Here is a 16,626-nt window from a genome sequence, read left to right on the forward strand (position 1 = left end):
GTTGATCGGCTGCCGATTGAATTACCTTGATGTGTTCATGGTGGTGACCATGTCAAGCTTAATTTTGATGGATAAAATGAATTCTGCCATAGTCTTTCTCTTTCCCTGTTCATTTGGTTAGGATTATTTGAGCTATCAAAGCGGTTTACCGGTATAGGGCTTTGGTTTTCATGAGTTAATTCTTGAATGGAGATGCGTCTTATGGGCTGGGTTCCTTTTGAATTAGAGTCCTATTACAATAATCAAGTTTTGTTTAGTCTTTTAAATTTGGTTTGAAGCTTATTTGTCATTTGGGCCTTGGGCTAGGCTTTAATAGGATCAGATTTAAAATTAAGATTGTAGGATCTATTTTGGCTTTGTTTTTTCGGGTTTGGGTTGGGCCTCCAACATTGACAAATCAATTAATTGAGGAATGGGTTGTAGACTTAAGGTTACGAGACAATGGGTTGGTTTGGTTCAGATTTTGGTGAGTGGCCCATAATGGTTTGGGCCCATTTGATTTCGGTTTCGGTTGGGACATTGACCGATGAACCAAGGTTGAGTCATTTATGGCAAGATTGGGCCCATGCTTTGGGTATGAGTGGATTTGGACTTTGTCTTGGGTCTAGGCCCACCGACTAAGGATAAGTCGTGTGTGGGGAGTTTGGGCCCATTGTTTTGGGCTTATGAGTGCATTTTTTATCCAAAGTTCACATCTCCCCATTTCATTCAATTGGGTTTAAGGGATTCCAAATGAATTTTTAAAATCGATTTTTGGTAGGATTAGAACGTGTGCGAAGGAGTGAGAATGCCCATCTAGTGGCCCGAGTTGAAACGTTACACGTTGGGATCCCATGGGACGTAAATGTACGCTCTTTGAGATGGGAGTTGGGCCAGCCCGTCATCTAGCCTGCAGATGTTTAGTAATTCTTTTGTCACTTACTTAACATGATTAGGATAAGATTTGCATGTTTTAATTGTGTGAATTCCATGCATGCCATGTCTAGCCAAATTAGAACAATTTAGCTGTATATTACATGTGTTAATGTGATTAGATTGCATATATTTACCCTGTTTTATCAGTTTAATTGTATGTTCTGTCGATTTAATTATTTTTACACTCTAGGATAGAATAACATAGAAATTTGGTGTAGGATTGCAAGTGTCATGCCTAGATACCTAGTATAGGACAAGTGGCTTGAAACTAGGACTATATTAGTGAGCAACAATGGTCAAAGCAAAGGATGACCGGCTTCAGCCGGGTGGACTGGGTGCCTAACACCTTCCCAGTCCGTAACCTGACACTTACCCAATGATCTGGGTAGACCACGACCTTATCCATCGAGTCATTAGTCGTTCCCCAGTGGAGAACATTTATGGGTCCCATACCCTTTCTAGGTGGTCGCTTCCTACCGACCCGTTTACCCTCTTGGGGGGAATTAGGGTCATTGGTTTAGGTTTCACCGGCGAGATCCGGTTCGCATTGAGAAGAACCAACCCCCTGTCGGGGGAATTTGGGATTTTGCGGAATCCATGGTTCTTACACATAGTTCAAATTAAAAAACTAGTGATTCAATTGATGATATTGACACTGACGACATTGATGAGGATGACATTGAAAAAAGCTTTGAAACATTATATGAAGCTAGTCAACGACTAGAGATAACCAAAACCAATTTCGAAAAAGAAGTTATTCACTTATATAACAAGTGGATGAATTACACTCCTATATTGGAAAATTTGAAGAGGAGAATGAGAAATTGACGATTGCTTTGCATACCTTCACCAAAGGCCCAAAAGTCCTTGGATACTCTTCTTGGTACACCCTAAAATGGACCTCAAGACAAAGAAGGACTAGGCTACAATGGGAGAATCCCATATCAAGACAAAATTAAAGAAAAAGTGGTGTATCCAGAAGCCAAAAGAATGAACCAAGGTCAGACATCAACTTCCCAAACACCTCATTCAAAAAATAAAGGAAGAAACAATCAAAGGTATGGAAAACAAAACAATTATGCCTTTCAATATTCATATCAAAGAAAGGGTAGACCCCAAAGAGGATATGCTCCTCAAAGAACCCAAAGGCATTACTATCAACCTCAAGCTCTATACATGATGGAAAGAAGGGTTAGACCTCAACAAACTTATAGGTCATATCATCCTAATCCTTATAGATCAAATACATCTCAAAGACCCCAAAGAGGTAGAAGACCTCAAAGACCCTTTGATCATCAAAGAAGGGCAACTTTTTCATTTAATATCTGCGATCCTAGGTATCAACGACCTAAGAGTTATGTTTCAAATAATAATTATAAAAAAGTTTGGATACCTAAAGGAAGATGCGAGTCTAACAATGATGGACCCATGAAGCTATGGGGACCAAGTTATAATTAAATCTGTTTTGCAGGTGTGCTTAAAGAGTAGGAGTGAAATAGAATGGTACATCGACAGCGGATGCTCCAAGCACATGAAAGCAAACTACACTTTGTTCACTAAGCTGAAAAGGTAAGATAATGGATGGGTGACATTTGGAGATATTTTAAAAGGAAAGATTATAGGCATCGGGAATATTGAAATTGGAGGTACAATTATTTCAAACGTATGCCTAGTAAATAAATTAGCTTACAATTTGCTTAGTGTAAGCCAACTTTGTAGTGTAGGTTATAAAGTAAATTTTGATGCATCACATTGCTTAGTAGTTAATTCTGAAAACAAAGTGAAATTAAAAGGATCTAAAAGAAATAACATATATACCTATTTAATTAATAAATCAAACTCAAGAAATACTTGTCATATTTCTACCACCGAGTCAAATGTATGGCATAGGAAGCTTGGGCATATAAATATAAAACTTATTAAAACCATTACTTCTAAGAATCTAGTTAGAAATCTTTCAAGATTAAATTTTGACAAAGATCACTTTTGTGATGAATGTCAAAGAGGAAAATAGACAAAAGTATCTCATAAGGCCAAAAACATTACCTTAACTGAAAGACCATTAGATCTCCTACATTTGGATATTTTTGGACCAATTACAACCCCAAGCCTTGATGAAAAATACTATACATTCTTAATATTTGATGATTATTCACGTTTCACATGGACATTATTTTAAAAATTACAAGAATAATGCCTTTGATGAATTTGTTCCATCTCTATCCAAGAAAATTCAAAATAAGAAAGGCTTTAGGATCACAATTATTCAAAGTGACCATGAAGGTGAATTTGATAAGCAATATCAATTTAGAAAATTTTGTGATGATGAAGGAATCATACATATTTTTTTTCTACATCTAGAACCCCTCAATCAAATGGTGTTGCAGAGAGACAGAATAGATCTCTACAAAAAACTGCCAGAACTATGTTAAATGAATATTCATTGCCTAAATATTTTTGGGCTAAAATAGTGAATACAGTTTGTTATGTGTTAAATCGTGTTTCTATAAGAAAAATTTTAGCAAAAACATCATATGAGCTGTATTATGAAAAAACACCTAGAGTCTATTACTTTCAAATTTTTGGATGCAAATGTAATATACTAAATACTAAAGATAAGCATGCAAAATTTGATGATAAATCGGACGAAAATATATTCCTTGGATATTCTTTAAATAGTCGGGCCTATAGAGTATTCAATAATAGAAGTCTAGTTGTGGAAGAATCCATGAATGTTACATTTGATAATTCTCCATCTAAAGACAAATAGAGACCATTGGCTAGTGAGGATAAAGTTAGGTTGATAGAAATAAATAAGAAAACTGAAGAAGTGAATCTAGATGAGCCAAAAGACCAAACTCAAAAATTACCTAGGGAGATCATTCCTGTCAAGGACCATCCCTTAGAACAAATTATTGAAAATCTAGATACTGGTATACAAACAAGATCTAAAATACAGAACACCTATAATTTTCCTGCTTTTCTATCAACCATTGAACCCAAAAACATAAAAGAAACACTAAGTGACAATGACTGGATCGTTGCTATGCAATTACATCAGTTTGAAAGAAATGATGTTTGGGATATAGTACCGAAACCCAAAAATAAAACAATTATTGGTACTAAATGGGTATTTAGAAACAAATGAATGATTGTAGGAAATAAAGCAAGGTTGGTTATCCAAGGATATAATCAGTAAGACGAAATAGATTTCGAGAAACCTATGCTCCCGTTGCTAGATTTGAATCCATTAGAATGTTATTAGCCTTTATTTGTAATAAAAATTTTAAACTTTATCAAATGGATATCAAAAGTGTTTTCTTTAATGGTTTTGTTACTGATGAAGTGTTTGTTTCTCAACCAGCTGGCTTTGAAAATTCTTCTTTCCCTGACCATATTTTTAAACTCAAAATGGTCTTATATGGACTCAAGCAAGCTCTAAGAGCTTGGTATGATAGATTGAGAAAATTTCTTATTGAAAATGAATATATTATTAGTAAAGTAGATACTGCTCTGTTTGTTAAACATAAAGGCTCAAACTTAATTATTGTTCAAATTTATATTGATGATATCATCTTTGGTGCTACAGATGAATCTTTATGTCTTGAGTTTAGCAATTGCATGAAAAATAAATTTAAAATGAGTTTGATGGATGAATTGAATTTCCTTTTAGAACTTCAAATTAAACAAACTGAAAATGGTATTTTTATAAATCAATCTAAATATATTAAAGAATTGTTAAAGAAATTTGATATAAATTCTCAAAAAGCATCTTGCATTCGTATGAGTATCTCACTGAGTTTATCAAAAGATGAGAATGAAACTCCTTTTGATCCTACTCGATATCGGGGTATAATTGGAAGCCATTATATCTAACTGTAAGTAGACCTGACATCATGTTTAATGTTTGTGCTTGTGCTAGATTTTAAGCTAATCCTATGCAATCTCATTCTAGTGTTGTTAAATGAATATTTAAATATTTGAAAGGCACTATTAATGTAGGACTTTGGTATCCTATGCATAATAATGTTGAATTGCTTAGTTTTTCTGATGTTGATTTTGCTGGTTGCCATATTGATCACAAGAGTACTAGTAGAACATGCCACTTTCTTGGATCATGCCTTGTTTCTTGGTTTAGTAAGAAATAGAACTGTGTTGGACTCTCTACTATCAAAGCTGAATACATTGCAACCGGTAGGTACTGTGCTCAAATTCTTTGGATGCGCCAAACTCTTAATGATTATGGAATAACATTTGAAACCTCTAAAATTCTTTGTGATAGTACAAGTGCTATCAATCTCAGTAAAAATCCTATTCTTCACTCTAGAGCCAAGCACATCGATATTTGTCATCATTTTCTTCATGACACTGCTCAGAAGGGAGAAATTATCTTGAATATATCAACACTGCTAGGCAAGTCGCGACCATTTTAATTAAACCCTTGCCCAAAGAAAGATTCTGTTCACTTTGCAGGGAATTGGGCATTTGTAATCCTTTTGAATAAATTACTTATTTCAAAAATTCTTTTAAAAATCCCAAAATCAACTCTTAAATCAAAATTTGAGAAAAATAGAGTTTTCACTCTGTCGGTCGATCGATTCCATCGTGTTGGTTGATTGGTACACAGAAATTTCATTTTTACGCTCATTTCTCGCCTTCTATTTTTCATGCTCTCCTCTCCTGAAACCCTTGTGCGAGTGAAATAGGGGAAAATCTTGCCAAAACTCCTTGAATCTTTGCCTATTTTAGATCAAATCTCATCTCCTTCTCTCAAATCCCTCATTTCTTTCTTCTAAATAGCTCCCAAAGAAGGTGCTTCAAACAAGAAGAGGAAGATTCTTGCTAACAAGGGCAAAACCTCCTTCAATCATGCTCTTTTTTCATCCATGGAGGCTTCAATCTTTTAGCCTACGTTCTTGAAGAGGAAAGTCATTCAAGAACACTATGTATGGACTTCAGAACTCCAAACTGGTAACATATTTGAGCTTTACACTTTTCTAGGTTAGGATGATACTGTTTATCACAATAATCTCTGCTATCCTAATCTTGTCAAGTATTTTTACTGTAATCTTCAAGTTGAGGGTATGGATGAGGATTTGAAAATCAAGTCTCTTGTGAAGGGAACCTTATCTCTTTTGCCATGAATGATCTTGAGGACATCCTCAATATTAGGGCTTATGGGGAACATAAATACCTCAAAATCAAGAAAATTTTTGATGAGTTTATGAATGAGGCTGAGGTATATGGCAAAATTATGAATGAATATAATGGAAATTCCTAAAACCTTAAGGCTATCCAACTCCATGACTCTCCTAGGGTTATGTGTTTGGTCAACTCCTACAACACCCTTCCCAAAGGAGGACATCGTGATGCTGTCAAGCTACTTGAAGCCTTTCTATCTTGGTGCTTTGTTACTGGAAATCAAATCAGTTTGCCCTATCTTATGATGCAGGTTATGGAGACTGCTTCTCGAAGGGCTAGCAAGGATAACTTTCCTTATAGGTCTCTTACCACCATCTTTCATTATTTTTAAGCTGATTTTTCTGGTGAAATTCCTGAGGACAAGCCTTGTGATATTGATGCCACCACCATCAACAAGATGAATATTTCTGTTGTTCCTCCCTTTGTTGACTCCTCCCAAGCTCGAAGAAAGAGAGCTACCAAAACAATGCCTTTAACACCAAAGATGAGGATGAGGACTATAATCCTGAAACAGGTGAAGGATCTTGTAGTGCATCTGGTGACAAAAAAATTATGATGGACTACATGGAGAAGACCACTGAGCGGCTGGATGAGATGGACAAAAAGCTTAATTCTGTTGTTTATGAACTCTCTCACATCACCAGCTACATCAACATGCCTCCAGACCCCGCTCCTTAGTTTACTTTTCTATCTCTGATGACTTTGAACAATTTTTATTTTGGGTTGTAGTAGTTTCAAACTTTGAACTTCTTTACATTTTCAGCCTAAGCTGTGATGCCCCACATTTTGTACCTTATATTGTATAATTTTAATTATTGTGCTGGCAGTTTCATGTCAGGCATTGGAGGGAATTTTTGATGATTTTCGATGTGGAATATACTTGTAAGTATTTTACTAGATTTTAAAGGATTATTTATGATTTCAATTTACTTCATGGATTTATTAATATGTTTAATCATATTATATTACCTATGGTGATTTGATTACTTTAGGTATTATACCCTATGTTATTTTTATTTTTTTTTTAGCCCCAATATTCTTTGGGACCCGGGGCAGCCCCTAGAATTTTATTAAAATCAATCTTAAAAATAAAACACTGGGGGGGGGGGACATTCCCGCCTTACCTCAAACCCTACCTCAACAGCTAATTGCACTCAACTCTCTCATGCTCAGAGTAACCCCCCAACCTAACCCCTTATCACGGGGAGACCTAACGAGTCCTCGCGGACTAACCTTTGTAGATCATGTGGGAGCTCATTGGCCCCTACAATAAGCATGTCCTCCTTCCTATCACAAGCATGGTTTGTAAGCCAGTCTGCTGCCCTGTTTCCTTCTCTGTATGTGAAAGTGACATCCGCCTAGACTTCTTCCAACAAACACATAGCCTCCTGAAACCAGTACCAAGCTTTCCAAGAAATACACTTTTTAGTAGTTGCACATCGCACCACTGAAGCCGAGTCTAAATTAACATGCACATTCCGAAATTCCCTCTCTCGACAAAGCTTGAGCCCATCTCTTAAGGCTCTAATTTTTGCCTCGTTGTTGGTGCCTTCACCATAGAACTTGGCACAGGCTGCCACCACTTCTCCCTCCCTATCTCTGACGATGACACCACCACCCCCCATTCTGGGGTTACCTCTACTCGCCCCATCTACATTAAGCTTTAGAGAATTAAAAGACGGGCACCAATAGACTGGGAATGGCGGCTTACCCGTGATAGGTTGATGCGTTATGCCAAAGAACTAGTCTGAATTAACATGCACATTCTGAAACCCCCTCTCCCGACAAAGCTCGAGCCCATCTCTTAAGGCTCTAATTTCTGCCTCGTTGTTGGTGCATTCACCATAGAACTTGGCACAGGCTGCCACCACTTCTCCCTCCCTATCTCTGACAATGACACCACCACCCCCCATTCCGAGGTTACCTCTACTCGCCCCATCTACATTAAGCTTTAGAGAATTAAAAGGCGGGCACCAATAGACTGGGGTGGCAGCTTACCCTATGTTATTTAATCTATTTTAATTGAATTTTATATGACAATTTAAGGCAATGGTTTATTGAAGGATTAATGTGTTTAATTCTATTTGAGGTTTGGTTTAATGGTTTGGTTCATGGGTTCAACCCATAGTTTGTTTTAAGTGATCATATAGCTTGAGGTGTAATTAGAAGATGAGGTTAAGGGTAAGATTGGAAAGTGAAAAGTGGGTGAACCTTGTGTTCATATCCTATTGGTCTATAGGAGGAGGAGAGATAAAAACTTTATTGGTTTATTTGGAAGTCCAATGGAGACTTGATAGTATTTACAAGAATGCCATTATTGAGTAGGCAAATAGACTAGTGTTGTAAAGCTCATTTTAGAACTTCTCATTCAAGAAAAGAAAAGAAGAGAAGCAAGAAAAGGAAGAGCATGGAATATTGAAGGAGAGTTGCTGCAATCAAGTGATTTGAGGTTTGTTTGAAGACCCAAAGTAAGATTGAAGCTTAGGATGGAGTGGAGGATGAGTTATTCCAAGTATTGAACCCACATTGAAGGTTTTTCTAAGGTAAATGACTCTAAACCCTTTTGGTTTAGAGGGCTTTGATCCATGTTCATTTTTGGGTCTTAGATTGATGATATGGAAGTGTTCTGGACCCTAGGGTATGCTGTATTTATGAAGTTTTGGGCTGATTGAAGATGCTCGAGGAATTGAACCCAAATTTGGGTATTTTTGAAGGTAAATGCCCAGGGATCGATTTGGTTTTGCAATAAGGTCATTATTCATGAAATGGATGGTTGATTCGTGTTCTATGCAATGTGTTTTGGTAGAACCTATCTTGGTTTGGTGAGTTATCTCGTTTTGGTTGAAGATTGAAGAGAAGAACCCTAGTTCTTGAGTGAGGGATGGCGGGAGCGGGAATTTATTACTTATGGATTAAGTTTTCCTTTCCTTTATTTAACCATTCATATTCCTGTTAATCCTTTTTGGTTTCATAAATTAATTTAAAGGTACAGTTTCCAACTTTCCACATGTTTTCACTACTTTGTGCTTTGTAAAGCATTAGCGTTACAGCCTGGCGCAAAAAGACCGCCACACACCCCTGGTAAGGTGAAAAGGTCTAGGGGTGCGGTGGTTTTTTCATGCGGGACTATGTCTAGGCTTAGGTACATGTCCACACATAGCACTGGTTAGCGTTTCTTTTCACAATTATTATTTAAGAAAAAGAAAGCTCACCTTGACTCACAACAATGGTGAAATGATAGCCCCGATCCTTCCTCCTCTGAAATAAAAAATGTCACCCATGTTGAATGCTCTCCCCGTGCTCTCATTGGCCTTAGTTGCTGGTGCATGGCCACATAGCCTCACAGTGATTTTCTTTTGTTTCAAGTATTCCAAAACAAAAACAAACAAAAAAAAGAATCGAAATCTCTTGAATTGGTTAGAGACTAGTCATCATTTATCAAGGCTTCTATTTAAAGCTTATAACACTTCTCCTTCTGAGCTTTCAATACGAGGTAGGTGTCCAATTCTATACACCGGAATTGGCCAAAATATACCTTAACCCTAGAAATTTAGTGCAGAATGACCAAAATCAAGATTGGCCTCTCTCTATTTAATGTTATAATAGGGTTTATTAATCTTTCTATTTTTTTCAATTTTTTAAATCAGGGAAAGAATCTTTGCCAAACTGCATGCAGCCTACATCCAGACATAAGACCATATGAAATGACTACCCTGCCACTTGAAATGAAAAATCTCACCCCTATTGATACCCATATGCACGATTTCATTGACCACCACACTTTTGCAGGGGCCACACAGCCTGGCAACGATCTTCTGCCCTATAACTATGAGTACACATAGAAGATCAAAGCTTACTTGTAACATCACATTTTCAATATTCTCTACAAGTCTCCCTGATGTTTGGTGACACAATCTCAATGCCATGACCACCTTAGTTCTTCTGTCATTAACTAATCGTTTACCTTCCTTCCCTTTGCCCCCCATAGAATCAGTATATAAGGGGCGAGCACATAATGTCCCGATGCAACCTCCATGGTGATGCTCTGAGGTCTAGGAATACTGTCATAACAGCTCCTTTCACAGTCCCTATCAACCATGTTAATGAGGTCAGAGATTCATTTACACTGATTAGAGAAGAGTGGTTAATTTAATATTATACGATCCAAAATATAGGGTAATCACCTGCAACATATAGAAAGCTTGTCATTCAAAGGTAAGAAATTAATAGCACAAGGGGGAGGAGCCTTTATCCAATTCTCCTCCAAGGTAAAGAACTTGCATTGGCAGAATGAACAGATTCTTGAAACAAAGTGAATTACAATGGTAACCTTTGTATAGGGTCCTGAGCAAGGTTCACATAAATGCAACCAACAACAAGACCAACCTCAGCCAATTAGGATTGTGATTCAGTCACAAACGACTGGATTCAGCCTGAACCCTAAAACCCTTTCTAGATCAGCCATTTTGGATCAACAGGATTTAGGATCAGGCTCATCCACCTACTTGCCACAAGGCAGGGTTACTAGCAATTCCAAATGTTGGATAAGGACAACAAATTTTTTAATACAACTAAAATCCCCTAAAATCTAAAGCCTCATATATTGAGTCTAATAAGCTGATTTTAATCATCTAACAGTTTGCAAGGTAATTCAATTATTTCTTGCCTAGTGTTTTATCCAGTTAGGAACCTCTTCCACTACGAATGATCCGATTGCTAAAAATGCTCTGGGTGATAAAAATATCTGATTTTCTACTCAATCCTTACTACAAACCATAATTATTTTATGACAGTACTTAATTCAATTAAAATGATCAAAATATCACAAGCTACAAGTTAATAATAAAAAGATCACTAAAGCAGGGAAAATAACCCACTCAATAACTAGGGGGGGTAAGTGAGAAAACAAAAAAGATAAAACAGATAACCAAAAGAGCACAATCAAGTTTGTATTAGTATTATTATTGCTTTCCATTGCTACATTCTTACACTGGATGAGACAAATGAATGCTGTAAGGCAATTTGATAAACTAATTAATGCCACCTCAAATATTAAAATTCCTGTTTCACCACTTTTTGTTGGCAAAGGGATTGAGATAGAATGGCAGCCAGAGCTTTCATCTAATTAGCAGGTTTCCTCTTTATTCCAAGAATGGATGCCCTTTCAAATCTGGGCCCACCTGTCCGCCATTTCTTAAACGCTGCCATTGAAGATCGGGCTGCTTCATACACTTCAAAAGGCACAACAATGATTTCAATGGTTCACTAATAATCCATTATGAAGAGAAAAAGAAAAAGAAGAAAGAATCAAACATGTTGAAATCTCACAATGAGTTTCTTCTTTTGTAAGAAGAGTCAAAAACTTGGGAGCTACCGCAAATGCTGCACTGTGGGCCTTGCTCAAAACTTCCTTATACCTACTGAAATACTATCATAGAATATAATTGAATTGAAAAATGAAGTAATTATTTGAATTAATCTGAACTCAACTATGCCTTATCCCAACTGAAAAGGGTCAACCACATGAATCCTGTTTCACCACTCAACTCTATTTAGGGTAAAGTTTAAGTTAGCCTATGAAAAAGAAATAACTTGAGGGAGAGTGAACCATTCAGGCATGCCACAGGCCAAAGCACTATCCACAAACATGCATTCAGTAATTCCAGTCTCCAGGCAAAATGCTCGTAAAATAATGCATGTCCAGAAGATTTAGAGATGTGAAAACAGAAGTCATGCTCGTGTATAATCAAAACAAAAAAACTATATTCCTCATCTGGCATCACCTTTTTATGTACTTAAGAGAGACTCAACAGTCAAGAGGCAACTTTTCTGAATAGTAAAGCACTTGTTTGACCAACTGTTCAACACCCATCAACCCTTCCATAATACAAGAAAAAGAAGACAAAATATCCTTCCTAAAGCATGCCTTTAAAGTATGTACCTTTAAAGTAAACTAATTAAATGAAAGTTGATATCCTTAATCAACCTAAAATACCAGAATCCACACTATAACCCACTTTAAGAGAAATTTTAGAACAAAACAATGCAATGATGCTGATGTCTTTTTATGAATCAATTAATCCAATTAATGAGTGAGGTTATATAGAGTGAGTGATGTGTTTTGAAATGTGCTCCAGCTTCTCTCTCCTCCCTTCCTCTCCCCTCCCCTCCCCTCCCCCCAAATTGTGGTTTATTCTTCCTCTTCTCTCTCCAATTCCCTCTCTATCAAATCCCCTTCATTATCCTCTGTTCAGCCTCAATATTCCATTGTTGCAGCAAAGACCGCCAGATCATCTCTTACAAGTAACAATATAGTTCTTCTTTTTGATCACTTCTATCCCTTCTCTTCTATTTGTGTTCTCCTTATTCTCTGCTTTAGCCCTGATGAGAACATATCCTTCTCCCTCTGTTTCTGATATGTTCTTTCTATTCCTTCAAATCTGATATCTAATCTAATCTGAATATCTTCCTTTTGTTTCTGTTGTAAGCCCTATTCTAATTCTTGAAAGCTAACAGAACTCACATCTGTCTAATTGCATTGATCAGAAGGGCCAAGAAAATTGTCGAACTCCCATCAGAAGCACACGTTTCAATTGGTCAGAGCATCCAGTTGACCAACATCTTGGGTTAATTTTATGATTTATTTGACATTAAATGGCATCCTGGTTGGTTTTCTACAGGTTTTTTTTTTTTGCATACCTCACTATAGTACTATGCATGCTTTTTTTCTCATAAAACCAAAAAGAAAAAAGGCACCACTAAAAAGAAAGGAGCTAGGTATAATCTACATTACATTTAAAACCAAAAATGGAATGTCTGAATTCTCTATGCATAAATACAAAGGGCATTGGATGTCATTGGTCTACCTTGAATGCGATTACAAATGCCTTGCAGTGAACAACAAAATGATAATGGCACAAGTGGAATTACTCCCAGAGTGAAAAAGGGGGACATAAGTCTTTTCTCTCAAGACAAATATATTTCAGTACATTTTTAACCACTCAAAATATGCATATGAGAAATTCTGAGGGAAGGGAATTTACAGGGGTGCAATCTTGCACCCTAATTCATAGAAGTAAGGGCACCTATTCCTGAGATCAACACATGCCGCATTTACCTGGATTTCCTTCCTTGTTCTGGCGGTTACAAAAACAAATTACTGATAAACAATATAAAATTCAATTCATTTTCTTTCCAAAAAAGCATGCATCAGTGCTGGGAAAACCTGTTCTAGATATCTAAACAAAATATAGCTGCAATGGAGTAGGACCCAACCAATTTATAGGCACCACCTTAGGAGATACTATAGGACTAAAATTGATCTAAACAGGGTTATAACAGTTGACTTTGTTCTTTTGTATGCTTGGAAGATTAAGATGCAGAGCCAGAAGAAAAAAATATTTACATTCTAATGGCTAGGAGGGCAGAATCAGGTCATCAAACAGTCGGTCCCAGCAGGTCAGAGTAGTGCAATGTTAACAATGCAGGTAGGAAATGGTGTTTCGTCTTGCCATCCAGCACTCATGCAAGTAATATCTGTTTCTTTTACATCAAAATTCTATTAGAGGAACTACAAGCCTTACTTTTGATTGAAACAAGCAAGCACATTCATAGCAACTGCCTGTCTAAGGTGCAACTCTTGGGCTAGCCAGAAAGGTAGCTCTACCTTTGAACCTTGTTCAACCTGTCTAGGACAGACAAACAAACCATTAGAACACAAATAACAATTCATTTGCACAAGTTCAAGCTTTCCAAAGGACATACACTGTTAGTTTCTGCACTAGGATCAAGGAGTCCAACTCCATTAGCAGCCACTTGGAAAACAACTGAGATGATCTGCGAGCAAGTGAAAGTTAAAGTTGGGAATCAGAAATAGGGAAAATTCTTAGGGTATCATATAACAAAATCAGCATGAAAATGCATAGGCAATAACCTCCTCCTCCATGATTATGTCATCAATGTTATAATAATGAGCCATTATTAAACAAAAGCAGACAATTACTCTTGCTTGTTCCTTTTGTTTAGCTAAGTAAACCTATCAAAGCATAACTGAAACATCTATCTTCTCCAAACTATGGAAACCTGTAAATCAAATAGAACTCCAATTTCTTTCTTGCACAAGCTTGCCTGCATAAGATAATCAAGGGTCACATTAGACGTTGTATAGCCGTAAAATTCTCACAACCAGATAAGAAATTATAATTGGTGGCTAAATTTAAATTTTACTTACTCTGAGAGAGATATTAAATAAGTGAGCCCCCCCCCCTCCCCTGTAGACACCAAATTTTGTCATCCTCAGAAACTCTCCGGACAAATGACAGTCTGGGAGGTTACAAAAGACCGTTTTACCCCTGTGATGATTTGGATGCTTGGGCCTTTAATCCTTGTAACCACAACACACACACCCCCCAAAAAAAAACCCCAGACCTTAAAAAGACCATAGACATTTATTGTATGACTTGATAAATATTTTAGAATGCTAGAGCTATGGAAGACTCTAATGTCCCAACAGAAGCCAATCCAAATATGTTCTGAATGCATGGATGAAAATCATAAGGTCCAGAAAAGTGAGGCAAGCTTACTTCATGAAAAACTAAAACTAACTTTCTAGGTATACCAAACTGGTGCAGAACCCAACCCTCACTGCTAAAAACTACCACATAAAATTGTGTGAAGAAAAATAATGAAAAACATATTATTACTTGGTACAAATTGATGTTCTAATCCAAACTTAGCCCTAGAATCTCTGTCCTGCTGAAGCTAAGGTCTATATTGTTCTCCTCTTTGGTCTAGGATATGCTCCGCATACTTGTGGATCAATTGTTCGAAGACAATATTGATCATTATAATTTCTTAAAGGGTGTAGCTATCCAAGTAAGCAATATGAGCTAATTTATCATCTTGTACAAGGCACTCTTTAAAGAGTTCAAATTTAGGGGGAAAAATGATTGTTTTTTTCTTTTGCATTGCAGAAGAGTTGCAACTGAGATCTTCCTGCACTAATAAGGGCCTCGGGTCATAGGTGAGGCTAGATCATAATATCACATGATTGGTGATCCCACAACATATTTTACCTAGTAGAATAGCATCATTGTTGTATTTGAAATGAATTTAAGAGTCAAAGCCTCCTTTATTTCATGGTTTTATCATACATGATGTCTCCCACAAGTTTGAATGTTTAATGCATGTTTTTTGTTGATGGAAGATAGGCAGTTGACCGGGCAGTCGACCAGTCATCATCCGGTTGAAGGCCAAACAAAGTTTCCCTAGAGCATTGTTTTGACCGTTGGGAGGAGACGGTTGACCAGCAACGGCTTTTTTTTCTAAAAAATCAGTTCGGGAGGCACATCTCGTAGACTCTCTTGGATAGGCATGTCCAAGAGGCACCTCTCTATAATTAGAGGATATCTAATGTAGTTCTAGATTGGTAGATAATCCAACTAGGAGCCAGTAACCAGGATCTGCTATGAACTGGTACATAGGTAGGAAAAAAATTGGGATTTTGGTCAAATTTGGGTTAGGGTTTAGTGGAACCTAGGGTTGGATAGTAGGGTTAGGCTAAGTTGATGTAGGGGAGTCTATCAGTGAAGGTTACGTTAAGTTTTAATGGGGAGAAAGTGTGCTGGAATTGAATTGCGGCAATTTAGGGTTAGGTTTCAGGGTTTCCGGAAAGAGAATAATGATGGAATCTAGGGTTTAGGGTTGTTTGTTGAGGCTATAACCAAGATCTAGTTTCCCGCTAGGTGTGACTGTGTGAGGGAGATTCGGTCCAAGGTTGGGTGGATTTGATGGTCTGATGTAAAATTATGGTGAAATCACAGAATTAGAAAGTAAAAGAATGAGAATAGTAACTTATGGTTTCAGACAAACAAGTCACCAATTGAATATCAGATCTGGAATGAGATAAGAAGATAATGCTGAGTAACCCTCTTGAATGGGATAAACTTGCTATCAGATCTGTTGTTGATGTTCTTGAACCAACAGAGAATTAACAATTACCAGCCCACTAGAATAGAGTGAACATTACCCGTGAACACTACTTTGAAGAAGAATGGAGAAGAGATAGAATTGGACAGCGGGATAGGGGGACGGCTCTCTCAGCCTCTTATCCTCTCACTAGGATGCCAATTACACAACAAATTCTTATTCCTTCAATCGTGGGGGCTCTCAAGAGATCTTACATATCTATAGCATCATGGTTGAATAGAAAAACAGACTTAAACTAGGGCTCCCAACAAAAATAGAAACTAGATTCCCAACTAGGATTACAACTCCAAATAGAACTCAAATAGAAGACTAAGTAAACACGAATAGGTTTTACATGAAGATTTTGCTCAGCATGATACGTATAGGAGGTGCCGCTACAGTTGGTGGCAAACTCGCTTTGGGAAAAAACTTCTAAACCTAATCCCACAATTTAGTGCTGATGTAGGGGAATCCCTATACCTACACTACTGTTGGTGTAGGGAAGAATCCCTACACATGTGGCTAGTTTAGACAGCCGATCTA

At 37.1% G+C, this 16,626-nt stretch overlaps 2 protein-coding genes across 2 annotated transcripts in view; both read right to left on the reverse strand.

Moving 5' to 3' along the window:
• Positions 1-11,206: 11,206 nt before the first annotated feature.
• Positions 11,207-14,226, reverse strand: LOC122672275 (DNA replication complex GINS protein PSF3-like). Its single transcript, XM_043869774.1, has 6 exons — positions 14,051-14,226; positions 13,882-13,953; positions 13,701-13,801; positions 13,161-13,253; positions 11,446-11,534; positions 11,207-11,348 (listed from the first exon to the last, which is right to left on the reverse strand). The coding sequence occupies exons 1-6, from the start codon at positions 14,093-14,095 to the stop codon at positions 11,239-11,241; spliced, it is 510 nt and encodes a 169-aa protein (XP_043725709.1). The 5' UTR covers positions 14,096-14,226; the 3' UTR covers positions 11,207-11,238.
• Positions 11,213-16,626, reverse strand: part of LOC122671676 (DNA replication complex GINS protein PSF3-like) — a 77,790-nt gene continuing 72,376 nt past the window's right edge. Inside the window, exon 9 of the mRNA XM_043869037.1 lies at positions 11,213-11,299. The gene's annotated coding sequence lies outside the window, so the exon portion shown is untranslated. The remainder of the gene's footprint in view (positions 11,300-16,626) is intronic.

The sequence above is a fragment of the Telopea speciosissima genome, chromosome 8 (assembly GCF_018873765.1).
Source record: "Telopea speciosissima isolate NSW1024214 ecotype Mountain lineage chromosome 8, Tspe_v1, whole genome shotgun sequence".
NCBI classification, from domain to species: Eukaryota; Viridiplantae; Streptophyta; class Magnoliopsida; order Proteales; family Proteaceae; genus Telopea; species Telopea speciosissima.

Excerpts from the sequence above, each read along its gene's own strand:
- LOC122672275 (XM_043869774.1), bottom strand. The coding sequence starts at position 14,095 with ATGGCTCATTATTATAACATTGATGACATAATCATGGAGGAGGAG. Across the intron at positions 13,254-13,700 it reads CTTGCTTGTTTCAATCAAAA|AACAAGGAAGGAAATCCAGG; the intron begins GTAAGGCTTGTA and ends TGTAACCGCCAG. Across the intron at positions 11,349-11,445 it reads TACAAAAGAAGAAACTCATT|TGTATGAAGCAGCCCGATCT; the intron begins GTGAGATTTCAA and ends TGCCTTTTGAAG.